Raw genomic sequence first — 27,348 nt, 5'->3', positions numbered from 1 at the left:
GTGGACAGAGGCTGGGGGAGATCGAGCAGGGGGCGCTCGAGCCTGGGACAGGACGACACTAACTGATGGGGTCACCAGTAATATTGCCCCATCCTGACCTCATGCCCAGCTCTTCCTGCGCGTGGAGGTTGGTGGGGAAAGGCCAGGGTAGGGCAGGCTCAGGAGAAGACCCCAGGGCCCTCGTATCCAAGGCCAGTGCGTACCTTTTATGTCCTGAAATCACCCTCATGAGGGAGTTGGGGTGAGGCCACCGCCGGGGCAGGGTGTCGCTGTCTGCCCCCTCCCCAGACTGTGAAGCAGGCCAAGTTTTCTGGGGCCTTGAGTCTCCACTTCCTGTCTGTCACCACCCCCCCCCACCCCCACCTCCGCCTCCGCCTCCCATTCTCCTCAACCGCCCCTAGCTGGGCTCACCTAGTGGGCCAATCACCTGCAGCTTTGCCTCCAGAACCGATTCTCCTGGGAGTCGCCTTAAACTTGACCAGCAGCTCATCAGTTAACACAGAAGCTCTGGGGCCCAGACAATGAGCCAACCTCTCCCACCTGCCGCCCCACAGACGTCACTGCTCAGCACCTCTGCCTCTCTCAGGTCCTGTTCATGACGTTGATTAGCTCCAGCTATGGGGTGAGAGGCTTCGTGGTTACCCCAAGCGCCGGGAACGATGTTCAGACCGCATATGATCACTGCCTTCCAGGAGCGAGGGCTCGAGACCCCCAGCCCAGAGTCACCCCAGAACAGGACAAGTGATACGCCTGAGGGATGTGTAAACAGATTGAGAAGAGTTCTTCCCCCACCCCACCCCCCGAAACCCAGGGCAAGGAGCGGACCTTTCAGAGGTCCCTAACGTTGGCAAAGGGCCCCAGGCCCTGGAAAGAGGAGTTGAAAACGCCGAGTTGGAAGGAGCTTTAAGACTAAGGCGCATGCTCCCTCTGGTGGTGATAGTGGAAATTGCATCCCCTCAGACGGGTTTGTGGCATTGGGTGACGGAGAGTCATTCATCCCATCATTCCCAGGCTTGGTTGTTCTTTGTGACCCAATTTGTGTCTGAGTTGTGAAAAATCCCGGAGTGAAGTGAAAGCTCAGTAGTTCCCAGTGCCTGTGACCTTTGTGGAGAGGGAAGGGAAAGTTTTCAGGAAGGCCCTGTACCACAAATAGGTCACAGACCTCAGAATGGCACTTAGCTCCGTGGTTCTCAGCCCTGGCTACTCTCCGGGGCCACCTGGGAGCTTGTTAAGCCTCAGCTTTCGTGGGCTTCACCCCAAGAGTCATAGTGGATAGGTCCAGAGGGAATGCTGGGTGTCTGGTGGTTCAAACAGCACCCTGGGTTCTCTGGGGTCTATAATCTGGGACCCAAAGGAGCCTCACATCTCGCAAGGGTGAAGGGTGTACAGCAGGGGTGGAGAGCAGAGTGGTTCCCCCGGGACCATCCTCCCCGTGGAGCAGCTAGAATGCCCCTCCTAGCTGGCCCCCTCGGAGGTCTGTGTCTAGAACATTTTAGGAGTCTGACTCCGCTCTGGACCACAGGCCTGCAACACCCCCTCCTCCTGTCTGTCTTGCTGTTCCGTCCAAGAAGCTTCTGGAGCAAACCCCTGGGAAAGCGCCCCTGGCTGGACGCACCCCATTCCGTTTCATCTCTCCCACCATCGTGGACAGGTCAAGTACACGCTCCAGCTTGTGCATGGAAATACTGAATTCTATTTAGGAGTGCGGCCTGTCACATTTTATTTGTCTTTGGGGAGCCCGCGTTTGGAGCAGGGGGTCGCAAAGACCTTGGCCTCGAGGTGGAAGTAGCCAGGTCCTCTATCTCTCCCCTCTGCTTTCTAAGCCCACAGGGGGTCAGTGGGGAATCTGTCTGCCATCCCCAGGTGTCAGTGAGAAGAATGCTGGGACGGGAGCCCGAGACCTGGTTTCTAGCTCTGGCCCTGATACGGGCTGGCTGTGTCACCTGGACAAGTCCCTGCCTTTCCCAGGGTCTCTGTTTCCCTTTCTGAGAAGTGAAGTCTATCTATTTTGCTCCCTAAGGACCTTCTATGTTCAAGCCTTCTGTGATTCTGTGAGGGTTGGCAATCTTCGGGACCTAGGGGCAGTGGATTTAGACAAAGAACTGAATTTGCACGTGGAACAGTGGCCTACTCTGCCTGTGGCCCCCAAACATACCCTATTCGTTTTAAATTTTAAAATCTTAAAAAAATGTTTATTCTAACTATCTTCCATGCCCAACGTTGAACTCATGACCCCCCTTTTCATGGTAAACTCCACTAACTTGAGGCTGCCGGGGTTCTCCTGCCAAGCTCTCCCCTCCCCTCCCTGGCAGGCTTACAGACCCAGATGAGGAAAATGGACACTAGGTGGTGCCATGATCCAGCCACCCATCCTTTCCTCAGGGAAGAGCCGCAGAGGGAAGGTGGGCTCCTTCTGAGTCCAGCGCCGCAAGGGGGCCACAGGCTTCAGGAAGTCAGGCTCTGGTCTGAGAGGCAGCCTGACACCATCGTGGCTCCGGCTGCCTGTGGCTGGGTGCCTGCCAGAGTGGACAGGGCTGGAGGAGAGGGTACGCAGGGTACCCAGGACCTCACCCTCCCTGTCCACTCCCTGGCCCTGGGATTAACCAAGGCAGCACCCAGATAGGTGGAGGAGAACAGGTGCAGTGGGCGTCCCCAAGCCCCAAGAGTGGAAAGGGAGTGGCTGAGCTTAGCACCAAGGTCAGGAGGTGGGTAGGGAGAGAGCGCGTGCCGAGGTGCCCACCAGCCCCCCCAGACCCACCCATCTTGGCACGCGGGTGCTCAGGGGAGGTGGCATCCTGTGGTCACAAACAGCTACAACTTCGGCTGCTCAGGGCGCAAGTGCAGGAACTCCCAGCAGAGAGCTCCAGTAGCAGCACCCGGGGCCTGCACAGATACCGGAGCAGCACCCAATTGTCATTGACCTTCACACTTCCTGGCTTTCTCTCTGCCTGGAGTTCGGAAGGCAGGCTGAGTCCTCTGTCCTTCGGGCTCCTCGCAATTCAAGGGGCAGGCAGAGGCCTGCGGATGGTGATACTGAACTTCCTGTCTGAGGAGGCAAGGGCACCTGAGCAGCTCATTGAAAACCAAGAGACCAGACTGTATCGTACTCCAGCTCGGAGAGGCGAGTCGGTCATGGCAGGTACAGGAGCGAAGGAGGGAGGGAGGCAGGCCAGGGAAGGAACTGTCTCTGAGGCTAGCTTTATTATTAACATGAGGTGGCCTGGGGTGGGAGGAGGCCATGAAAACCCAGGGGTCACATGGAGCTTGGAGCTTCCTTCAGCCTAAGGGCCTGGCAGTGCTGGGGACAAAGGTCTACAGCTCAGGAAAGGCTTCCCAAGGTCCCCCCTGCAGCGGGGACACAGCTGACTCTGCAAAGACAAAGACAGGTTCTAGGTAGCAATGGCGGCAGGAGTAGGGATTTTTCTTTTATTCCTTATTCATTTCACTTTTCTCTTTGCCCCCCTTCCTTGGCCACACATACCACACCAGGCACTTGGCCATCAATGGAAAAACCAAAGTGGGTAGCAGACCAACTGGCTGGTGGCCAGTAGACCCCGAAATCCTCCCCGGCTCTGACCCCGGCTCTCCAGGGCCCTCCCTGGCTCCCTGCTCACCTGTTCCTCCCCAACTTGCCCTTCATTACAGATCGTCACCATTGACTTGCCTGGGGTCGGGGAGGGGAAAAGAGAGGGAAGACATCAGAGGAGGAGGAGGTCGCCAGTCTCAGGGTCCCTGAGGTCAGGGACCCCTCCTCACAGGCTTTGCAGATGAAAGTCCTTGGCCTGTGCCTCTTTTCCCCCCAGTATCCCCACCCCACTCAGGGACCCTAGGCCGGCACTCACCGGTGCTTCTTTTTGCCCCCACACCGGAGTCTTTTGCCTTGAAGAGAGAAAGGAGATGAGTTTCCATCAACCTCTTGCTTCCAGGGAGAGTGTCTCTGCCCTGAACGGGGCAGCCCGATAGCCTCTACTCCCTCTTTCCCCACAGAGCCACGGGGGACCATTTCTGTCCTTATATAGGGCTGGACCATAAGCATTCTGTTAGTCCATCTCTTAGTCAGTCAACAAACATTTACTGCGGCCGCTCCGTGGTAGACTGTGAGTTCACCGGGAGCAGTGACCAAGCCCGGGCTGTAGTGGGGCCCCCGGCACAGGGCCGAGCACACAGTAGCTGCTCCATACACTCTTGGAGGAGGGGGGCTGCAAGTCCAGAGCCAAGATCTCTGCTCAGGCCTGTCTGCCTCCTGCACTTGTGTGCTCGACCTTGACACAGTGCCTCCCGCAAGACACTTCCAACTGAACTGGGGAGAGCGGCCGTGTCTGCAGACAGAAGCCCCCCGATGAAATGGCCCCAACCATGGAGGCATTAGAATCCCAGGATTGTGTTTCTGTGTACTTTTCTTCTGGTTGTACCAAACCAAGTCAATAAGCATTCACGAAGCCCTTGCTGTGTGCCGGCTGGGACTGGGGGATACACAAGGACGGTTCTCTCCTCCAGAACATTCTAGGCCTATATCTGAGTGCTTCCTTGGTGCTGTGCTAGCCCAAACTTTAAGGGCTAAGGGAGAAGTTGGATCATCCCTATTTAACAGATGAGCAAACAAGCCCAGGGAGTTAGGGATCCGCACCCAGTAAACTAGCAGTGGGCTCGAATGCCTCTGGCTCCCAGCCACACTTGCTCTCCAACAGTCGCTGGGGTGGGCTGGGGTGGGCAAGTGAACATCCTGGGTTCAGCTGAACTCGCCTCTGCTTCTGGCTGGCTGTGGAACCCTGGGCAATTGGCCGCACCTGTCACAATGGGTAGCTTTCCCTCTGTAAAATGGGACAGTAGTGGCCATCCCTCAGAGTTGCTGAGATTAAATGGACTGAGATGTAGCTCATGCCAAGAAAGGAAAGTGCCTGGATCTGGCCAAGGGAGGTATCCTGTGGAGGTTGGTTCCCTCCCCTGGCTTGAACCCCATGTACACTGGAGGGTCCCCAGCTGGCTAGACGCAGCCAGCTCTCCCCTCTCAGCAGCTCCTCCCAGGGCCGCCAGAGGGCGCACTGGAGGAAAGGAAACGTCTCTGTGTGACCCAAGGACCAGGCAGGGAGGTGTCCCACCAAGCCTGTGTCCATCAGGGTGTGGGTCAGTTCCCACATCCCGCATGGGGGAATGGAGAGGAGTGGAGAGACTCACTTCCCTTCCGGGATCTGGGAAGAGGGTGAGAGGGCTTTCTCCCACCCCCACCTGGAGAACCCCTGATCAGTGGCTTTGAGAAGAGATATGGCCCCGTGCAGCATCCCCTTCCGACAGCCCACTTACTGAGGATGATAATGAGCCCCACGACGAAGGCCAGGGCAGCAAAGATGAGGCCTCCATTGCGGACAGTCTCATAGTCTGAGAAAGGAGAGGGCGAGGAGGTGGGATGGGTCCAACCAGGCACCCCTCCCACAACCCACCCCTGCAGCAGCCCCAGGCTACCAGGGGCAGATGGTGGCTGTAACCAGGGGATGCCAGGCTCAGGAAGGGTGGGGAAGGGGCCCTACCAGCTTACCGTAGTAGAATGGGTCCACATCCTCCTTGGGGCTGCCACCTGAGGACAGAGTCAGAGGCAGGGTGAGCTAGCCACAGAAATAGTGGAACTCCCATCCTTCCCTCCCACATGCCCCAAGGGTCTAAGTGGGCAAGAAGAGGCTGGTGGGCTGCTAAGGCCACCGCCAGTGGGGGCATCTGTCCTGGGCCACCTCGGAAACCGTCCACTTGGGACCAAACACCAAGCATCCAAACAGGGTGCTGTGCCGCCTGGGGGGCCTCCGGCAACTCTGGGAGGCCTGGATCTTTCCTCCCCTTGCTTCCTGCAACAGTAAGCCAGGCCATGGGAGACATTTCCCATTGAACTCATTGTTAGCCTCGCTCCACGCAACTAATCCGCGGCAAGATGTGTCGCAAATGCTTGTGGAATGAATGAACGGAGGGGCCCTTCACTTGCACTGAACAGAAGGAGAAAACTGAACCTGTTTAAAGTCCCCCATGAGAGTTGGGGGCAGAACTGGGTCTTGGACTCAGGTTTCTGGATTCTTCTCCCTTAGGTTTCCATCCTCAAGGGGAAGAAAATTCTTTTAAGAAACATTAATATAGGGGCACCTGGGTGGCTCAGTGGGTTAAAGCCTCTGCCTTCAGCTCAGGTCATGATCTCAGGGTCCTGAGATCGAGCCCCGCATCAGGCTCTCTGCTCTGCAGGGAGCCTGCTTCCCCCTCTCTCTCTGCCTGCCTCTCTGCCTATTTGTGATCTCTCTCTCTGTCAAATAAATAAAATCTATTAAAAAAAAAAAAGAAACATTAATATAGGGGCACCTGGGTGGCTCAGTGGGTTAAAGCCTCTGCCTTCAGCTCAGGTCATGATCTCAGGATCCTGGGATCAAGCCCCACATTGGGCTCTCTGCTCACCAGGGAGCCTGCTTCTTCCTCTCTCTCTCTCTCTCTCTCTCTCTCTCTCTCTCTGCCTACTTGTGATCTCTGTCAAGTAAATAAAATAAAATCTTTAAAAAAAAGAAACATTAATATATAGTGTTTTCCACGTGCCAGGGGAAGGCTAACAAAACGTGAGCTCATTTTACTGTCATAAGCACCAGTGAAGCACTGATATGATTCCAATACAATCCCTAGAAGCTGGAGGCACAGAGAGGTTAAGTAACGCCCTCACAGTAACACAGCATAAAAGGGAGAGCTGGGATTTGAACCCAGGCAATAGGCTGCTAAGAACCTAGGTACCTAACCCCTTTGCTACATTGCCTCTCAGATGGTCAGAAGGCACAAGACACTTCAAGGCCACGTGTGGCCCAGTCCCCTGCCTCCTGTGCCATTAGCCCACCCAAACTGGAGCTGCTCAGCACCAGAGGTCACAGCTCTGCCCTCCAGCCCTGGAAACTGAGCACACTGGCCTTTGGGTAGCCCGAGGGCGCCTGGCCAGGGCTTTGCTGCCATGGTGGAGGGTGGCCCCGCTTGCCTACCCTGCTCAAGCCCATCTCGGCACCAAGGAGGCAGCATCTGAGGTAGAAGTCAGCACCTCCCAGGTTGTGCTGAACCGTGCCCTGCAGGGTGGGGACCTGGGGGACCCAGTTGTCCCCAGTGCAGCCTCCCTGGTCAGAAAGGGGTCAGTGCCTGGGCCTCTAGGGGGGCTATGGGGACCCAGGACCTGTCCCCATGTGGGAGCCCATCAACGTTGTCTCCCAGATTCAATTCAAGTCTTGTTCAAGGTGACACAGGGAGTTAGCCCCAGAGCCATGACTAGACCAGCGGCTCCTGTCACCACACCAAGACACTGCCTCCTCCCTCCTCCCTTGTCTTGAGCCATTCCCCACCCAAAGCCCTCATCTTTTCTAGATCCGGCTCAAAGCCCACCATAGTCAACAGAGGCCCCTGTTGGCCTCCAGGCCCAAGTCCCCCCCATCAGGGGATCCTTCTGGGGGTGTCCCACACCGTGGGGCTCTGGCCCCAAAGCCAGCCTAACTCCCTTCCCCTCCTGCTCTGAGCTCAGGTAGCTTGGAAAGATACACTGACCTAGGACAGGTGCAAGTCCTATCGTCAAGAGGGGAGCTCATCCCTACCCTGGCCCCCAGCTCCAACCTGGCACCCCAGGTCCTGCCCTTCAAGCTATATTCCTTCAGACTTAGCACAGCATCCCCTTTGCAAAGCAATTGTTTTTGAAATCATCTAAAGAGGCTGGCAAGTTTGGGGGAGGGGTTCTGGGGTCTCTGGAAGGCAGGGGTTCCAGGGGTCCAGCTCATCCCTCCAAAAGTGGTCCAAGGAGAGGCCACCGCCTGCTTCACGCACGTACACGCACACTCACCGTCGCCCGTCGCGGACCCTGCCATTCCCCTAGCAGACTGGGCTGGTCCCTCTCCTGCTCTGCTCTGGGGAGAGTGCAGGGCAGCGGGGAGGCCAGGGGTGAGGTGGGGGGATTAAACATTAACAGTGCAGGTAATATTTGCCCGAGTCACAAGAGAAGCCCCAGGGTGAGTGGAGGGGCTCCCTAGGAGGCAGGAAGAGGTGCGGGGACAGGCAGGGGCAGGGAGGAGCTGGCCAAATCCCTCCCGAAGGAAATTTCCAGAGAAGGGTTGGGGACGGTAGGCCAGTGTTCTTCCTCTAGCCGGAGAAGCCGTGGCTGGGGCTGGGGCACGGCGGCGGGGGGGGGGGGGGCGGCTGGGCGGGGGGCGCTTTCAAAATACAGTCAGTGTCCACCAGAGCTTAAGGGGCCACGTGGGGGGTCCAGAGACACCCCCATCCCAGCAGCTGCCCACCTCCCCGACCGCTGCGGAGACAAGGGCTTCAGCAGCTACTTCGGACCCGGCGCCCAGGGCTTCCCTGAGGCCGTCCCCAGGCGCCTGGCCCGCTCCCACCTCATGGCCCACCCCAGCCCACCCCAGCCTGCTGTTCTCGCCTCCAGGGCTGAGCCACCCCCTTCCCGTTGTTTCCTTCACCCCTCGGGGCTGCAGCCTGCAGCTCCCATCTCCGTCACAAAGGCTCCAGTCATCCCTAACTAATCCCTCTCTCCCTGCCGCCTCTGGCATTTTCCTTCCACAGGCCACCGCTCCCATGCCGGCTTCCCAGGTTTCCCAGCGTTGCCCCAGCGGCTCCTTCAGGAAGGGGCTGAGTCGACCACCTGGAGGAGGGCTTGCTTTTCGGACCCACAAAGCACTTTCCTACCTAGTATCCCCTCGTGCCTTGTGTTATTACCCATTTTACAGATGAGGCAGCTGAGGCCCAGAGAGGGTAGAGTCCTGGCCCCGAGTCACACAGCCGGTAAGGGGCCTGTTGGAGGACGCACAGGCAGGCCTTGGGCGTCAGGTGCTCTCCCATACCTCCGAGGCGGCCTCCCAGCTCTGCGGTGGCCTCTTTCACCTTGGCGACCCCTGGGCTGGGCACTCCATGGGTGCTCGCATTCCTGGCTCAGTTCTCGTCCATTGAACTGGCCTCCAGAACAGGCCAACGCTCAGTGGTAGCCACGGGCCCAAAGCCAGCCGTCAGTGTCCACTGAGGACGGGCTGGTCCTGCCGAAGGGACCGAACCCATCTGTTAATCCCCCTGGGGTGGTTGCAGGGGACCAAGGTTTGAGTTCATTTCCTGGCTCCTCCATCTGCTAAGTAAATGGCCTCTGCCGAGTTACTGAACCTCTCAGTGCCTCGGTCTTCTCGTCTATAAAATGGGAGTACTCGTGGCTCAGGCAGATAAAGCTTGTGAAGAGCAGGGCCCACAGCCTGGGACACAGCTAGTGTCACTGTTGTCACTGTCATATTTGTGCTCACTGGAAAATAAAGGGCACTCAGCTTCGGTTGAACATTAACCATCGGATGCAGGAAAGCCAACCCCCTCCAGCGAAAATCAGCACGGGGGTGAGATGGAAAGAGAACATCACGGCCGCGGCCTGCAGACCAGGAGCCTTGACACCCATCCTGCTCTCTGCTTTCAGAGCTGAGCGATGAATATTCATGAGAATGTTACAGCCAGGTTTATGCTTAGTAGGGGCTGACCATGTGTCAGGCTCTTTACTTATTTTTAAGATTTATTTATTTTGAGAGAGAGAGAGCAAGGAAGCAAGTGAGCCTGAGTCAGAGGGAGAGGGAGAGAGAATTCCAAGCAGATGCCCCCTGAGCACGGAGCCCACGTGGGGCTGGATCCCACAGCCCTGAGATCACAGCCCGAGCCGAAACCAAGAGTCAGGTGCTTAACCGACAGCACCACCTAGGGGCCCCTTGTCAAGTTCTCAATAGGCACTGCCCCACTGGATCCATTCTACAGATGAAGAAACTGAGGCTGATCATTTGCTCCCTGCAACGACCGCTGGGGGCGGCCAGGGCAGGGCCATGAGGCCCCCTGGGCAGACCAAAAAGACGGAGGGCAAGGAGCTTGAGGGATTGGCCTGCAACATCCCAATAGTGACAAAACCAGGTCTAGAAATCCAGACCCCCAAGGCTGTGCTCCCAAAGCTACTGTCGCTCTCCACACAGGACGCCGGGTGCCCCTTACTACATGTTTTCTTGGTAGCTTAGTGCCTTCTGTCTGTCTTTGTAAGCTACTGTAGATTCTATCTGCAATAATGGATATAAAAATGGGTGGAGGGGCGTCTGGGTGGCTCAGTGGGTTAAGCCTCTGCCTTCAGCTCGGGGCATGATCCCAGGGTCCTGGGATCAAGCTCCACATCGGGCTCTCTGCTCAGCAGGGCGCCTGCTTCCCCGCTCCCTCTACTTGTGATCTCTCTCTCTGTGTCTATAAATAAATAAAATCTTTGAAAAAAATGGGTGGAAAGGACGGATAGATACATAGATAGATGGATGGAGGGAGAGAAGGAGGGAGAGAGGCAGAGATAGTGGCAGAAATAGGAAAAACAAGTTGTTATCTGCATTTTTAACTCTACACGTAAGGCCCTATTCTGAGCACCTGATAAAAATTAAGCCATGCAGGGGCACCTGGGCGGCTCAGCTGGTTAAGTGGCTGCCTTCAGCTCAGGTTATGATCCCAGGGTCTTGGGATCAAAACCCATGTCAGGCTTCCTGCTCAGTGGGGAGTCTGCTTCTCTCTCGCTCTGCCTCTGTGTGTCAAATAAATAAATAAAATCTTAAAAAAAAAAAAAAAGAATTAAGCCATGTAATCATCACAACAGCCCTGAGGTAAGGAAGCCCTCATCAGCATCCCCATTTCATAGATGAGGACGCTGAGGCACAGAGTCAGGTAAACAAGATTTGAACCCAGCAGCCTGGCTTTAGAATTCCTGCAGATGGACAGGTGGCTAGACAGACAGACAGAAAAGGAGGCTGTTGGACAAACGGTGTTCCTAGTTCCTGCAGCTCCGAGATGCTCAGGGCAGAGATCCCCCCCACACCCAGGACTCCCCCTTGAGATGCCCTTGTTTAGAAATCCTGCCTGTCCTCGCTTCCACTTTCCCTGCCCTTTGGGGGAGCAGGTGGCTGCACCCGAAAGTGAGGAGTCTGAGTAGGCGGGAGGCAGGGGGTTCAGGGAACTCACCCAGGTACCACCTGTCCATGGCAGGCTCCGCAGGCGGGTCCTTGGTGGCAGAGAGCAGCGAGGCGCTGGTTGCCGAGGGCCTGACTGGAAAGTGTGGCCCTCCCTCCCTCCCTCCACACCTCAGCGGGGGCCCCTGGGCAGGAAGAGACAGAGTCGGGGAGGAGGGGCTGGCGAGGGAGCCCGCACCTTGTGCCTGCCTGCCAGCGCGGATGGGCTGGGGCCAGGGATCCCCGCCAGAGACTCTGACTTCCCCCGGAGGAAGGCGGAAACTGGGAGCCACAGCCACTGGCCCCTCTGCTCCCCACAGGAGAGACGCCACAGCCGGCGCCCTCCGGGAAGCCCGGGGTGCCTGCCAAGGTCACCCTAGCGGTGACTGAGGGAGACCCCGAGGGTCGTTTGTGGGCCCCCCCGAGACTTCCCTCAGCTGTACCTCCACCGTCCAGCCCACCGGGCCTCCGCCCTGATCTGTCCTGACCCCGGTTCTCATCCTCAGCTGGGCATGTCCGGAGATGGGTCAGAAGGGCCGCAGCCCTGACCAGAGGCCCCTGGGCGGGGCGAGGGTCTTTTCAAGGCCCGGCCCAGAGCCTGAGCCCACAGCTGCAGGTAGTAGGGCCCGAGATGGGAAGCAGCAGGGGGCAGGGAGGGGGCGCTGGTGTGGAGCGGCTCCATGGCAACCAACCGGGCCTCACCGGGGACCCTCCCAGGGCAGCCCCCGGTGACTGTGATGTCAGACTGCCCGCCGCACCCCAGCGGCCCAGCCGGAGACAGTAGCAGCCTAACGAGGCCCCTGAGGGCGGCTGATCGGTGCCAGAGGGGGCACGGCCGGAAGAGGCCGAGTCTCTGTTTCCCCACACTTGGGCCTCTGGCGGCCTGGAGCAAGGTGGCCACAAGCAGGCTGGGTATGGCTCACTCTGGGCCCAGGACCTCCCTCGGTGACTTGGGGGCCACCCTGCTCGGCCACCCCGGAAGGCACACTGAAAAGCAGGGTTTGGGAGGTGCTGGTTCTGGCCCCCATCCCTGGCCCCCCCGCTCCAACCAGGGGACAAGTTGCCTCCTATCCCTCCTTAGAGGAATCTCCTGCCCTGGGGGAATGACTAATAACCCCCGCAGAGAGCCACCTCCTGGCTAGAAGACTCTGGAAATGGAGAAGGGCAGGCCTGGAGGGGCTGAGGTCTGTCCTAAGGACCCCGAGCTGCTGGCTGAGCTGCTCCCACGACCCAGCCTTGTCACATGTTCCCAAGTGGAAACCTGCACGTTCAAGACAGCTCAGGGCTGCCGAGCGGAAATTCTCCAAGCCAGGCACTTGGAGAGACCCGGAAATCTCGGGGCTAGATGACACTTAAAGAAGTTACCTGGTCCAAACGTGTCAGTGGTTTAGAAACATGAGGATCTCAGCCACAGCCTTTTCACGCCCTCCCGCAAACACACACATACACACATGATGTGTCCCCTACCAGCCCCTAATGCTGCAAAGGAAGGCATCTTGATCCTAAATGGAGACCCTGTGTTATGGACTGACTAACTAGAAAGAGCATCCAAAGTCATCCTACCCATCCCTGTCACTTATAAAAGGCTCACTCTTCCTGCTCCAACCCTTTGAGGTCTCAAAGTATAAACCATCCTATACTGGCCCCAATGACATCTTTGACCTTGTCTCCAACTTCCCTGTCCCTTCTTTCCACTCCAGCCATACTGATCTCCTTGATGCTCTTCTAACCCTCCAGGCATGCTCCTGCCTCAGGACCTTTGCACTAGCTCTTCCCTCTTCCTGAACATTCTTCCTCCAGAGAGCTTCCTGGCTAACTCCGCTCATGCCTCTCTTCATTGATTGACTCAGAAGACCCTTCCTGGCACCCCAGTCTAAATTGTTCACACCCACTCTGCAATGTCTCAAATCCCTTATTAGTTTGTTGTGTGTTGGTTTGTTTCCTCCAGAAAAGCAAGGATTTTTGCTGTGTTCATTCTTAGATTCCCAGTGCCTAGAACAGAACCTGGCACATGGTGGAGCCCCAGTTTTGTTAAACAAATGAATGCATCCCGGAGGTGAAATCATTTCTCTAGTGGCATGGGAGGCCCAGGACCTGCCTAACACAGACTCTTCCCCTGAAATCCTGTCCTAGAACGGGTAGCAGGAACTCGTTTGCCCCCACGGAGACAGAGTGGGTGGTCGGCAACGGATCCCCCAGAGTCCATTTGGGGAGTTCCCCCTTCCCACCCTCTACTCCCCCCAGCATTTTACCCAAAGACCTGAAGCTATTTTCATGAAAGCTTCTATTTCTCCTTTCAGGGGAAGCCCGGGGCTAAGAGGCAAGGAGGTCTACTCTCTCTTGCTCACACCCAAGTCCGCCCTCAGACTTCTTCATGTCCACCTCCAGCTGAGGTCATTGGCCTGGCTGACGCTGGGGACAAGGGAGCCCCTGTCTCAGAGATACCCTGCTCTCCTTCAGCCCATGGCTCACGATGCCCGGCTCACCACCCGGGAGAGCCTCTCCTCCTACGGCCCCTCCACGCAGGAACCGCCCCGTGGGACAGACGCGCCCCACATGAGCTGCTTTGCATCCCGACTCTTCGCCGTAGACACTGTGATGCTAGGGAAGGTCACTTCTCCAGGTCTCCTTCTCCCATGTATACAGTGGATTGAAGCACCTACCTTGAGTGGTTCTTGTAGGAATTGAGATGACGTGGGTAGAGGCCTGGCCAGAGAAGGTCCTCATGAATGTGGACTTCACTCTCCTCCCCGGAGATGGCCTTCTAGGAGGCAAGGACCCTCACTGCAATCCCTTCCCTGGGCCCAGTCCCTTGCCAAGGCATCTTGAAGGCAGTTCCCAGAGCACCCTCCCCTCCCGACCCTCAACACAATCTCTGCCGGTCTACCACCCACCCCGCACCCCCAACCTTCCTCTCCTCCCCACACCTGCACAGCACCGCTGGCTGCCGCTGGGGTCTGGATGTGCTGCTTCTTTCAGTCTTTCTCAGGATATGGGGCCAAATGGGGTGGGAGTGCTCCTCTGCTGTCTCAGAAAGGCTCTAGGGCAGGCAAAGACACCCCCAACCGCTGCACCCTCCCTTTGTCTGATTATTCTAGGCTGGAGCCAAAGAGGACCACCCAGCCATACTCTGCTTTCCTCCCCAGACCCACAGATCAAGGAGACCCTTGGGAGGTATGGAGAGGTAGCCCCTAGTCCTGGTCCCTCTTCCAGCACGGTCATACCCAGTGGGACAATGTCCTTGGTCACCATGCCTCAGCAGCCCCCATCTTCCCCAAGCAGCGTTCCAACTGTCCCCTGACTCTTCAGTCTCAGGGCAAAGGTCTGGGTGGTCACTTTTGGGTTGCCGGGATGGGAGGGCGGCATCCTGGAAGGTCAGCTGAGCACCATCCGCCTGGTGCTCAAAAACCAGCCAAGAGGCAAAGGCCCGCACCACCAGCCTTCCCCAGGAGGAATGTTCCAGCTCCACCACCCCTGCGTGTCTGGGGCCGCACATCAGAGTGCACGGCCTCAGAGTCCGGGCCCCCTGCAATCCTCCCGGTGTTGGCTTGCAGCTGGGAAGAAGCCAGAAGCCCCTAGAACGCCCTGGATCCTGGCTGGGGCTGGTCTGCGGCTGCTGGCATGCATGGCCCTGCAGTGTCAGCAGGGAAGGTGGCAGCTGCCAGGCCCCATCTGTGCTGCCCAGAGGCCCCGAAACCCAAGGAGCGTTGGTGCCTGTCTCCTGCTGTCGCTGCCAATGCCAGGGTCACTGGGGTCTTATAAGGCGAGGCCAGGGGAGGTGGGTCCTGGAGGGTCCATTCCTTAAGTGTTGGCTTTAAGATGACCCGAGTCGTGGGGCACACAGGTCCTGGGAGTTGCCAAAGGGCAATGTACTACGAGAGTCAAGGTCACTGAGGCTTTCTGCTCCCTGAGCTGGCAGGGACGCAGACGTCCTCTTCTGTTTCTACAGCTGCTGGCAAGGGCGAACCTGTTTGACCCACCTCTCCCACAGTGAATACCCCGGAGAGAAATGCATTCTTGACTTTTCTCGGCACTCACGTCTGAGCTTGAACTAGAATAGGGGTTATTCTCTCCAGCGGTGGTCCTTGACCTCCTAGTACTCACGTCCCCCTTTATCTCTGAAAAGCAGCTCCAGGCCCCGCCACCTCCAGGACCAAGCCCACCCTCTCTGCTCCTGCCCTTCCTCCGTGACCTTCTGGATTATCCTGGTGTGGCCCAAATGACCACCTCTGGCTTTGTACCGATCTTTGTCATTTATTTCACAGATGGCCGAGCCTGGCCTATTGCAAGAACTCAGCTCAGGGTGTCTGTTAAATGGCTGTGTCTTCTCAAAGTCCGGTGCCCAGAAATCCTCACTTGGTAACAATCCCATCCACTCGAGGTTCTCGAGGCTTCCAAAAGAGCTTTGGCTTCCTTGAGCTGCTTTGTTCCTTCCAGTGACTCAACCAAGCCGGTGTTGTGCTACCCGTTTTCCAGAGGAGGAAATTGCACTGTAATGTAGGTGAGGCAGAACTCGAACCCAGGTCTGACAGACAGAAGGGGCACCCCGCTGCCACAGAAAGGATGCATAAGGAAATGAGAGGTAATATAAATATTAATAATATACTATCTGCATGTATAAGTGTCAGTGTTTTATGTACGTTGCATCACTTTGACCTTGTGAGGGAACAGGAAAGTTATTGATGGACCCATTGCACGGGGAAGGAAACTGAGGCTTAAGTGGCGTTCCTAGGGTTTCACTGGCACCCAGCGCACCCTATGGCTAGGAAGGACGATGTTTTGCAAAGAAAGTGACAGAGATGCTGGTGTTTGCCTGAGCTCGCACAGCTAGCGAGGAGAGGGGGAGACCAGGGAATGTCCTGAGCCTCCTTCTCCTCCACTGGCCTGCCTCCCGAGCCTGGCTGAGGCAGGAGCCCACTCCTCCGGACAGTGCAGGGGGCCCTCCTCCTACCAGCCCCTACCAGCCCAAGCCTCCCATGACATCCGATCCAGCATCACCTGCCCGGTCATCGCTGCCTTGGCAGGTGCCCTATTATTGTGCAAGCGGGCAAAGGGCTGGGCCCGGCTCCATAAAATCAGCAGCCGGTTGGCTTGAGCTGGCTAATTCTGCCCCCCCGGAGTGTAGCTGTGACAGCAATGAATCACACTAATGGTGAGAGGTGGCATTCTTCCTCTTTGTGGCCTGGAGACAGGCATTTCCAAGCTCCTCCCCCGGCTCAGGCAAACACACCTGATCTCTCTCTTTCTCCCTCTGGACCCAGAGTGAGGCAGAGCAGCCAAGGACAAGGTGGGGTGAACCAGATAGAGCTGGACAGTCCTCCCACCCTGGCTTTGCCCAGCCACCCCGCCAGCCCAAGATCACTGGGAGGCCAGAGCCCTCTTCCCCATAGGAAGGAAAGAGCCCGGTGACCTTGGCGTGTACTTCAGCCTGGCATCTCCCCCCCCCCCCAGCCACCCCACCCTCCCTGAAGCTTGCACTCTGCCTCTGACTCTCTTCCAAGAACAATTTGGCAAGTTCCAATCCACAACCTGCAAAAAACCCAGAGCGGTGGGGAGGGCCACAGCCTGGGGGCCCAGAAGGCAGATTGACCTATTTTTATGTGGTGTTAAGTAAACACAAACACCTCCATGCAAATAGACTTGAAAATCTTTGGAGTGGAATTCATGGGGGAGGAGGGAGTAGTTGGGAGATAAAATGGCCCGGACACCTGGGATCACTGTCTGAGGCCAGGGGACTCAGCACTCCCTTCTGGGAAGTGGCATGACATACCAGCTTTCCTACATAACCAAGTTACAGTTCCTATATCCAACCAAGTTACAGAGAGCAGTCGCCTGCCAGGACTGAATAGACAGACATGGTCTGGCCCAGCATGAAATGCTGGTCCAGAGGGAAGACACACATTAAACAGCAATCCGTGCCTGGATTCTGGATTCTTCTTCCCTGGCTCTACAACCCTAGGCGCTAGAGGCAGAGGGGCTTCCCCATTTTGTATGGGGGTGATAGGGTGGGGGAGAGGGGTTGTTCCTCAGTTTGAGCTTGGACCTGGGTAGATTAGGCCATCCTGGGTAGATTCTCATGGTCCCTCTTAGCCAGGGGGGTCCCATCAGCTTGAATACTTCCAGTGACAGGGAGCTCATTCCCATAGCTATGGGAACCAAGGACTGCGCCACCCCCCAATATGAGGCCACATTCTGCCTCCTCCCATGTGCACTTGATGGGTCTATATCCTTTCCTTTCCTGTGTAGAAGGAAACAGGCTTGGAGCTGGATGGGCCTGGGCTGGACCTTGGCTTTGTCACCAACAGTGCAAACTCAGGCCAGTCCCACCAAGCCATGGTTTCCTTATCTGTAAAATTGATATACCATAAGGTAGTCCTGTGAGTTTGGTATGAGTTGATCTATGGAACGTGCTCAGCTCAGGGTTTGTCACATATTAGCTGCTTTATTTAGTTATTAATACTAATATAATATTATTTATGTAATATATTATTAATATCTTATTATGTATTAATGCTAATATTATCGATCATCCGTTTCTTTGACTCTGTTATGTGTCTCATTTCCAGGCCACAAGACCCAGAGCATAGTCTTGCTAGTGTATGCCCTGAAAGGATTTTTGAGACTTTTGAGCCCCTGTAATCACGGAGTTGACAATATTGAGTTAGATCTCAATGAAAAGCCTCCTTTCCCCCCCCCCCAAAGACCTAGAGGACAGAGGGCAGGGCAGTTGCAGAAGTAGGGAGGGCTCCCTGCATGTCCCGGGGGATGGCCGGGGGTAGCCAGAGCCCCGAGGCCCTCAGAACCTGTACCTGCCAATTCTGAAGCTCTACACAGAGCTCTAGCTCACAGAACCTAGACAGACTCTTTGAAGATTTGGGGGTGGGGAGGGCCAGGAAGTTACATTAGAACAAGACTTAGTCCTCGCTCCCTGGGAACAGTGTCTCACGATAGAAACACACAAGATGCACAGAGATGGGGGCACACCCCGGGGCGCTCCCGGAGGGTCAGCTGGCAGCTGGGCTCATTTGACCAACAGTCCCTTCCCGAAAGACTGAACTGCAATGTCTTTGGGGGGACACTGTCGGTGACCTCTGGCTCCTACGAGCCACCTCCTGTGTCACGACAGCGGATTCACCAATCGACATTATCTGCCTGGCCTCCAAGGCTTGGAGCCGACATACGGAGTGCTCAATGTGAGGCTAAAGGCCGCACCCCCTGTGACTGGAGCACAGAAAGGAAGGGACTCATTCTACCTGAAGTCCAGGAAGGCTGCATAGAGGAGGTGGTATTTGGGTTTTGTGGGAGATGAGAGGGTAAGTAAGGGTCTGATCAGAACCCAAGTGACCCACCCACACCCTCTTTGCCAAGTCCTTAGGTAGCAGCCCCAGAGTCAACCAACGAAAGAGGTTAGACCCTTTGGTTCTCGGCCAGCACGCCCTCAGGGGAGCCACCGGGACTCTTGGGTTCTGTGCAGGCCACGCATCAGGTTCAGGCCCTGCCACAGGGCGGAGCCCGTGCCCACGGACTGGGGAGCAGGGCTGGAGGCAGGAGGGGGAAGGAGGGGGAGAGGAAGCAGAGGAGCTTAGCGCCCAAGCTGCTGGCCCACACGTACTCCGACTGCCTCTTCAGCAACCACCGCCTCCCTCTGACCAAGCACAGAGTCCCCGTAGCCCTACAAGCACCCTACAAATACTCCAGCTCCTTGACACAAAGGAAAGCACTTAGAGCCACTAGGAAACAAACGGTGTTTTATTCCTTTCTGTGGCTGAGAGGGTAAGTCACAACACGGAGAACAGCAGTCCCGGTCACGGCGGCGCCGTTCGGTTAGTTTCCACAAGAACACGATGGATGGGATGGGGTCTGGCTGGACTCTCCATTCTCTATGACTTTCAACCTCTTGCTGTCCCCTCCACTGCAGGGCTGTGAGCGCCTGCTCGGTCTGTCTCTAACCTGCAGCTGGCCCGCTGCACCTGCCTCTCTAACCAGGGAAGGCGGGGCAAAGGGTGCTGGAGCCGTTGCTTCTTCCCGCCCAACAGCATGGGGGCAGAGAACCCTGCTCTCCCGGCTGCCCCTCCCCAGAGTGCTGGCCCCAACAGAATGGGTCCCCTTGGCCCTCGCCTCCCAGAGACCTCATTCAGGGACAGGAGTCCGAGTCCAGAAGAGCTGGGCTATAGCTGGGAGTCTCAGAAGCAGGGAAGACGGGGGAGAGAAGCAGGGTTCCAGAGCCCATGGGGTTATTGCTGAGAAGATATGCGAGGGGCACATTCCCCAAGGAGTAGAGTAGAAGCCCCGGGGCCGGGATCCTGGGCTGCTCTGCCACGGGGCCAGGCAGAGGAGGACTCCGTGCCGGAAGCCCCAAGAGGAAATGACCACGGACGGGGCAGAGCCTGCCTGGAGGCAAAGCTGGGCTCACCGGCTCCTTGCTGTCAACTTCCCATGGCCAAGAGACCCCAGAACAGACTCAGGTCAGGGCTGGAATACAGAAGCCAGGCTCTTGTGAAGGAAGTGAGAGAGGCCATGGAGAACGATCACAAAGGTGATGTAAACCTTCCCAAGTCCCGAGACAACGGGAGACCCCCACCCATGTCCCCTACCCCCACCTACACCCACCCCTCAATCAAGAGAAGGGACTGGTCTCTCAAGGGAAAAAGCAGACTCCCAGGAGTGGGAGATGATGGGGCCGGGGCACAGGGGAGTAGGGAGGGGCCGGTGGCGGCATGGCTCAGCACCTGCCCAGGAAAGCGAGTCCGGGGTCACTAAAATACAACATCACCCACAAACAAGCAGCCACAGAGACCACAGTCATCAAACACACACACAGACACAGCACAGGAGGTGGACGAGACCGCAGGCCACAGGCAGGGGAAGGCGGGTGTTCGTTGCATCACTAAGTTGTGGACCGTGTTCCGGGGACGGGGAGGGGGCAGGGGACACACACGTTCTTGGCTTCTCCTGGGGAAAAATCTGCTGCTGAAGTGGCCGGTGTTCTTAAGCATCAACATTGGCATCTAAAGGTTGGAGCAGCTCCCTTCGGGTTCCGGAGGCTAAGGGGGAGAGAATTTAAATTAAAACACCACTTGGGTTCCTTCCAGGAATCTTTACCGGCTGTCTCCCTGCCTTTAGCACAGCCCCTGTGCCCCCCGAAACCTGCAGGATGAGACCCACTCTGAGCACAACATTCCTGGCGACAAGAGGACTACGAGAGCCTGAGACACAGGGAAAGAAGGTGGAGGCAGGGGAGGGGGTGGCCCAAGGAGAGGGCTTCTCTCAGCAGGGGCTGGAACTGGGGAGACACGGAAAGAAAACTGTTAAACCCAGGGTTTCTATGTCAGGACACTCCCAGGAGTGGCTCACAGTCCCGAGATCTAAGAGAACAAGGTTTCTGAGGTAGTTCAAGTTTAAAAAAAAAGAAGACAGGACAACTGCTAGCTCATGCCTCCCACCCTTGAGCCTCCCCATACCACTCCCAAGATGGGACCTGCCAGCCACCACAAAGGGACAGAACACCACGCGACCAGCCTGGACGCCTGCTCCTAGATTGGCTTCTATGGCCACCTCGTGCGTGGGCAATCACTGACCTTTCTGAGCCCATCTAGAATAGAAGATGGACATAATGAGCCCTGTTCTACTCGCCCGCAGGGCTGTCATGAGGACGTAAAAGCACTAAGGAAAAAATTCACATGCAAGTATGCTGTGTCATTGCACTCACGGTAAAAGCTGGTGTACCAGGCATTTTGGTACCAGAAATCTCTTCGCTGACAATTCAGGATGAGGTCATAGACCTATTACGCTTTCCATGAGGCAGACGCGAGTGGATAGGAGACTGACCTATGCACTCCCTGCGCCCCAGCATATTCTAGAGAATTCATGAAGTGACACGGGCACAGACACAGAGGGGTGTGGTGGAAATGGCTGGAAGTGAAAGGGCCTGACTTCAAGTCCCACCTGTCACTTGTGATCTGCCTGTCCTCGGTGACCTCCGTTTCTTTTAGCGATAAAATGGGGCTGAACCCACCCGTCCTGCTGCTTCTGGCAGGCTCGAGTGTGAGTGAGTGTGTTTTGTGAGTGTGTTTTGAAGACTAAGGCATTTGATGGTTATGACTCTCCCGTGTCCCTACAATGAACAACGGAAGCAAACACTAAACGGAATGCCCGTAAAGAGGGCACACAGAGGTAGGAGGGGAGGGGATAATACACTGTTCTCCCTAGTTTTGTGTAGAACTTGAAAGTTTCATTATAAAATGTTAATTCGATTTTAAGTGGCCTTAGGTACTTTCTGAATCATCATTAAAAGCCATTATCTTTATGCTCCTTTGTACCGGGAGTATTTCACAAACTGTAATTTGCCCCAAGTCCTGCCCACATGGCAGCTAAGATGACACCCCATTAACTTGACCGCTGCGTTGTGCAGAGGTCTTAGTTCCCAACTGTTTACTGCGCATGCGCGGGGCGTCTCCGCTGTTCCCGTCCGTCTGTTTCATCGGCCTCGGAGCGTGGCTCCTAGTGAAAGCGGTCCCGCTGCTCTTCTCTGAGGAATGAGCAGTGACGGGGCCAGAGGAAGACGCAGGCAGGCAGAATCTTACCTTTCTACCCGAAGGCTACACTTCAGTTCTCTGCTTTCTGGGGCTCCGTTGCTAGGGAAGGAAAAAAAAAAAAATAGAACCGATTGTAGAGAATGGACCCCTTGCCCTGCCCAGGGGGCACCCGCACCTGTGCCTGATGCGGGGGAGGTCTGACCCACACAGTGGAGAGGCGACTTGGCAGGATGTGGGGTCAGACAGACCCACATCTTGCCCCACTCCTTGCTGGTTCTAGGAATTTGGCACATTCCTTAACCCTGCTGGGTCCCTCAGTGATAAAATGTGGATAGTGATGTCTACTCCAGCAGGCTGTGTGCCCATGAAGTGGGGTCTGCCCGACACAGAGCAGCTGCCCCATACACGGGGACTGTCACGAGTCGCAGCCTATTTGGTGGCGGTGAGGGAGCACGGCAGAGCAGAGGCCCCAGGGACCTCCTTCCTGGGAGCACGTCTGGTGAGCTCTAGGGAGGCCATGGTGTCGGGCAACCAGCCCTCCCTGAGCAATATGAGGACCCGCCCCAATTACTTCCACGCCACCCAGGCTGGTGGCCAGGACACGTACCATTCGCAGTGATGAGGTTCTCCACCTGGGCCTCCTCGTCCCCTGGAGCCCTGCAAGAGGAGAGACACAGCCCTCCCCTTAGAGGTCCGCAAGGCAAACCCGCTCTCCTGGCCGCGCATGGCTGTCTGGATCTGGCCCCTCTGAGTCACTGCGGGGCTGGAGCGCTCTCCACCAAAAGGGTGCATGGGGCAGGGGGAGAAGTCAGGATTGCTGGGTGCAGGGTCAGGGGAACTCACCAGCACCCTTCAGTGTTGGCCCCCAAGTCAGATAAGTGCTGGGCAAGACACACACCCCTCGGCCTGGGGGCTTGGGGTGTGTCCTGCCAGACTTCAGATTTCTGAGGTCCAGTGCTACCCCTGGTTTTTATAGTGGACTAATGGGGTATGCCCCTTTATAGGTGAGGAGGTGAATGACAGGGAGCCCAAGCTTCTACTTAGCCAAAGAGCCCCATGAACAGGTGACAAGCAGGGACAGTGTCCCAGGTCCTGTAGAGAGGAGGACCTCACGAGAGGCTCTGAGGCCCTCTGCTTCCCTTCTCCATAGCCCAGCTGTCTCAAGGGCCTCCAGACAAGGGTCCAGCACCTTCTGGCCTCCCTCCTCTCCCCAATGTATATCAGAAGAGAGGCGGGACTAAACCTGGACATTTTGACCTCTCTTTTGCCCCGGGATATGCCTGGCAATCCTCAAAACATCTACTCCCTACACACAGGGCCTCTTTCTGAGATAAGAACCCAAAAGAACACTCATTTGGGCTCACACACGAGGGGCCCCTCCCTGTCCCCTCCTAGTGTCGTCCCCAGATGTCCACAGACACGGCATCCTTACCGGGGCTTCTGATTGAAACTGCACTTGCATCTGCGACCTGAAAGGCAAAGAAACCACCCAAGGTCATGCTCCTGGCTGGAGCTCAAGGTCGTGCTCCTGGCTTGACCACAGTGGGGCTGCCATGTGGGACCACATAAAAAGCACAGCTACGTGTAGCAATCCTCTGTCGGAGTGGGACTCTTCTGAGCCAAGGTTCAACATTCAATGGCTTTACTACCCTACCACAGTCGGCTTGATCAGACAGGACTCCATGCAGCCCAGGCTCATATGGGAAAGACAAACACAGGGCACGTCCCCGGTGGGCACTCTGAGGAGATTCCCCCATGTTCGCCTCCTGGACACAGCACCGGGACAGCTACCCTGCCCCTTCTTATTGTCCGCTGGTTCTCATCAAGCATTTATTTTGTTCGTTCCTCACTGTTTTACTGAGCACTTACTATGTGCCCCATGCTGTACTCGGTCCTAGAGATAACGGGGGAACGACAGTCTCCTTCCCGCTCCCGGGGAGAGCATGGCTGGGCTCTGAGACCGTTCTCCACCTGCTTAGCAGCTAACAGACACCCCTCTTACAGAGCGGACAGGGAACAGACAAACTTACTCAGGATAAGGAGAATCCCCACCGAGAAGAGCACCACGGCAAACACCAATCCCCCAATCCTCAGCGTCTGGTAGTCTACCAAAGGAGCAAGGGGGAGAGATGCAAGGGAAGGAAGGCGGAAAGGAGCGCGGTTTGCCCTCCCCGGGCAGGGCTGCCCCTCCCCTCCCTACCCAGGGTTCCCGTCGCTGCTCACCATAATGAAAAGGGTCCTTTTCTTCCTCCTGCTCAGCTGCTGAAAAAGTAAACAAGTGTGGGCAAGAGAAAGACACCGATATCTCTGATCCCCGAGTCTCCCACAAGCCTCACAAGACTCACTTCCCACAGAGGGACGCCTGGGGAGGACAGCCCATTAAGCAGAGATGCCTGGGGGAGCACAGAGGGGTGGGGCCTTCCTGAGGGCCGAAGGGGGTACTGTCAGAGGCCCAGTGAGCTTCTGCCTCTACTGCACATCGCATCCTTTGTATTCTCACAGCATCCCCCGAGGCAGGGTCTAGTACCCTCTTGTTGCGTGGGGGGAAGCTGAGAAAGGAGGAAGGACATGTGACTTGCCCCAGGCCAGAATCCAGAGTAGGTCTGGCTCCCAAGGTTCAGGCCTGAAGTCGACAGGGACCCAGAGGGCTGGAGGGCTTAAAGCAGAGCCTGCTGGGCCCAGTGGCGGACAGGTGGGCAGGCTTGTGTAGGGTCTGGAAATACCTGCTGCCTTCCAGCACCTTCTCTGCCGACTAAAGCGGGGACAGGGGAGTCACTTATCAGCCACGTAAATGTGAGATCCCCCCAGCCCTATGGTCCCAAAGGGCCAGGATCTGGAAGGGCACTTACCACTGGCCAGGATGGTAGGAGCCAGCAGGCTGCATAGAAGGATCAGCACCGCCTCCATGGTGTCTGTGGACGGAGGAGGCAACGTCATTCTCTGCACAGGAGACTCCCCACCCACCTCCCAGCCTGACGTGGGGGCTGAGTCAGGCTCCCGGCTCTGAGTACTCTCCACGCGGTGAGAGTTCGGGCAATTGAGCCGAAGCTGCCATGGCAGAGCTCTCACAGAGACAGCTCCGCGTGCAGGAGCTCAGCGACTTTGACGGAATCCACGCCGTCAGCAGGCACAACGACTGACCCATTCTGCAGGTAAAGAACCTGAGCCTGACGAGGTTAAACGACACCCGTGGGAGTGAGCAGCAGAGGCCCAGTCCTCGCCCAGCTCAGGAAGCCGTCCACCACAATGCCTCTCCTGTATGGAAGCCAGAAGACCCCAAGGGCGCCCTCCTCCCCGGGCCATCCTTCTGTGGCCACCCCCAGTTCACTAAAACGTCTGGGACTTCCTGGCCCCGTTCCCCACAGGCACATCCACCGGCAGAGTCGTTCTTCCGTGAGATGAAATGGGGCAGGTGAGCGAAGGCCTCCCTAGTCCAGCCAGCCACGCGGGGCAGGAGTCTTGCTGCTTACTGGTCTCCGTACGGGAAACCCTGAAATGCTGACAGCTGTCCCTTCAGTTACGCCTGACACCCTCACCTCTACAGGGCCCGAGCCAACTCCTCCCACAGACTTTAGTTCACAGTCCTCCAGAAAGGCAGTTTGGTCAAACCAAGGCAGCGTGGACACTGGCTCTCGGAGTCCCAGTGCCCTGACCTCTCCCCTTCCCTGGACTTCTGCTCATGAGCTCATCAAGCCCTTGTCCCCAGAGCCAGGGACCCCAGGATGGGCCATCTGGATGTAGGCAGAAGGTAGCCAGGTGGTCCCTTCCAGGGACAGATTTCAGTGGAGTTACACATACCTCCCGCCTGGGCTTAAGGAACTGCGGTGAAGAGCCAGCAAGGAAAAGCGGGGAAAAAACCCAAACCAGGAAAGCACGAGGCTGTCTGCCCTTTATCCAGGGGGTGACACTGGCAGTGGCCTGACCCCTGGACCAGTACGGAGTGGCCAGGACCATGCTTGCTCTGAGGGATCGTCCCTCTGACTTTCCCCACCCCAAGCGAGCAGCCCCGGGTGCCCTGCCCCTCTCAGCCACCAGAGGTCACAACAGACGCATCCAGAGCCCAGGCGTGGTCGGGGGAGGGCGCTTGGGAAGTGTGTATCAAAGTAATTGGCTTCTAATGCCATCTTCTAATGCCATCTCACCTAATATTGGTAATTCTTTTCAACTTTACATGCTTTATGTGTATAAAAACGTATGTAGCACACATATAACGATGCACAGTAACAAGATCAACACCCGTAACGCGAGAACGAGACCTTCACCAACACCTGCAACAGCACACCTGTACCCTCCTCCAGCTCATCCCCCAGCCTCACTCCCACAGGGGAACAGCACCCTGGACAGCAGACACCCATATCTGTGTCATCACTCCCTTGTTGTTCTTCAGATATTTCTTTTTAAAGATTTATTTCTTTCTTTCTTGATTGGAGAGAGAGAGAAAGCTCGTGAGCAGGGGGAGGGGCAGAGGGAGAGGGAGGGAGAATCTCCAGCACATTCCCTGCTGAGCCCTATGCAGGGCTCTATCCCGGGACCCTGAGACCATGACCTGAGCCAAAACCAAAAGCTGGACACCGACTGAGCCACTCAGGTGCTCCAAAGACATTTTTAAAATTAACATGTAATTCACATACCATGAAACTCATTTAAAAGTGTACATCCAGCACTTTTGGGTGTCTTCACAAAACTGCGCACCCGCCATCGCTAATTCCAGAACACATTCGTCACCCTGAAAAGAAACCCTGTCCCTGTCAGCAGTCACTCCCATTCTGCCCTCCCCACCTCCCACCCCAGGCTCAGACAACCCCTGATCTACTTTCTGTCTCTGTGGGTTCACCTATTCTGGACACTTTATGTAAAAGAATTGTCCAATATGTGCCCTTTGGTATCTGGCGTCTTTCACGGAGCAGCATGTTTTCAAGGTTCATCCGTGTCAAGCGTCAGAACGTCAATCCTTTTTACGGCTACTATTTCAGCATATGGCTAACCCTCCTGCTCCTCTTCTTAAAAACCTATTTATTATGCATGAAATAAAATGGTGTTTAATGGAGCTTTTTTTAGCTTTGTAATTACAACATTATGTTGTTTACAGGGACTGGCTATTTTTGGTTCACGTGATGTTTCTAAGTTTCACGCACCGTGACATGTGACCATAGTTCATGCGTTTCTGAAGTCATGCAGTATCCCATCATGCAGATTAATTATTCTGTCCATGCTCCTGCCAGTGGATTTTTTTTGTTTTTCCCATTTTGTGTGATTGTGAATAATGCAGCTGTGAACACTTTTCTGCATGCTGCCCAGGGCACACATGCAAGGCACTGTTTTTCAAATTTTTTGCCATCATTTTCATATGAAATATTTTTTTTTAAAGATTTTATTTATTTGACAGAGAGAGACACAGCAAGAGAAGGCACGCAAGCAGGGGGAGTGGGAGAGGGAGAAGCAGGCTTCCCACTGAGTAGGGAGCCTGATGCGGGGCTCGATTCCAGGACTCTGAAATCATGACCTGACCCGAAGGTAGAGGCTTAAGTGACTGAGCCACCCAGGCAGCCCTATAGCTTCCCTTCTTAAAATAAAATGGCTAGGCCCATGAATGGGTCACTGTGCAATAGAAAATGCATGTTCTAGAGACAGGCTGAGGAGTGAGGTCACTGAGCTGTACAGTATACAAACTGTCCACCTTACAGAATACTTGCAAACTCTTTTCCACAGTGATCATGCCCGTTTCCACAACCCACCAACTGCATGACTATCCCTATTTCTCTGAATCCCTAACAATACTTGGCATTGCCAGACTGCATAATTTCTGCCAATTGAGAGGTGCAAAG

At 56.1% G+C, this 27,348-nt stretch overlaps 2 protein-coding genes across 6 annotated transcripts in view; both read right to left on the bottom strand.

Annotated features, from left to right (window-relative positions):
- Nucleotides 1–3,181: 3,181 nt before the first annotated feature.
- Nucleotides 3,182–11,314, bottom strand: FXYD2 (FXYD domain containing ion transport regulator 2). Of its 3 annotated transcripts, none has more exons than XM_080817772.1 (6): nucleotides 11,002–11,314; nucleotides 5,534–5,572; nucleotides 5,302–5,376; nucleotides 3,843–3,879; nucleotides 3,615–3,664; nucleotides 3,182–3,368 (listed from the first exon to the last, which is right to left on the bottom strand). In XM_080817772.1, exons 1-5 carry the CDS (start codon nucleotides 11,018–11,020, stop codon nucleotides 3,640–3,642), a joined length of 195 nt encoding a protein of 64 aa, XP_080673898.1. In that variant the 5' UTR covers nucleotides 11,021–11,314; the 3' UTR covers nucleotides 3,182–3,368; nucleotides 3,615–3,639. The 3 variants fall into 3 exon arrangements, with proteins under 3 accessions (XP_080673898.1, XP_080673897.1, XP_080673896.1); XM_080817771.1 differs by lacking the exon at nucleotides 11,002–11,314 and adding an exon at nucleotides 7,829–7,890 and having other exon boundaries at nucleotides 3,184–3,368; XM_080817770.1 differs by lacking the exons at nucleotides 3,615–3,664; nucleotides 11,002–11,314 and adding an exon at nucleotides 7,829–7,890 and having other exon boundaries at nucleotides 3,225–3,368.
- Nucleotides 11,315–18,718: 7,404 nt separating this feature from the next.
- The window catches only part of LOC308351828 (FXYD domain-containing ion transport regulator 6), a 29,787-nt gene continuing 21,157 nt past the window's right edge, over nucleotides 18,719–27,348 (bottom strand). Inside the window, exons 2-9 of one of the 3 annotated variants that reach the window (XR_013967610.1) lie at nucleotides 24,373–24,435; nucleotides 23,747–23,785; nucleotides 23,554–23,628; nucleotides 22,956–22,992; nucleotides 22,131–22,180; nucleotides 21,572–21,622; nucleotides 19,927–20,032; nucleotides 18,721–19,578 (exon numbers count right to left, since the gene is read on the bottom strand). Coding sequence is in view for 2 of the 3 variants with exons in the window: in XM_080817768.1 (XP_080673894.1) it covers nucleotides 21,594–21,622; nucleotides 22,131–22,180; nucleotides 22,956–22,992; nucleotides 23,554–23,628; nucleotides 23,747–23,785; nucleotides 24,373–24,430 (288 nt within the window). In the remaining variant the exon portion in view is untranslated. Of the gene's footprint in view, nucleotides 20,033–21,571; nucleotides 21,623–22,130; nucleotides 22,181–22,955; nucleotides 22,993–23,553; nucleotides 23,629–23,746; nucleotides 23,786–24,372; nucleotides 24,436–27,348 lie in introns of all 3 variants that reach the window. The other 2 variants (XM_080817768.1, XM_080817769.1) reach the window with 2 other exon arrangements.

The sequence above is a fragment of the Martes martes genome (genome assembly GCF_963455335.1).
Source record: "Martes martes genome assembly, chromosome: 10".
NCBI classification, from domain to species: Eukaryota; Metazoa; Chordata; class Mammalia; order Carnivora; family Mustelidae; genus Martes; species Martes martes.
This window is presented reverse-complemented; position numbering and strand designations above follow the sequence as displayed.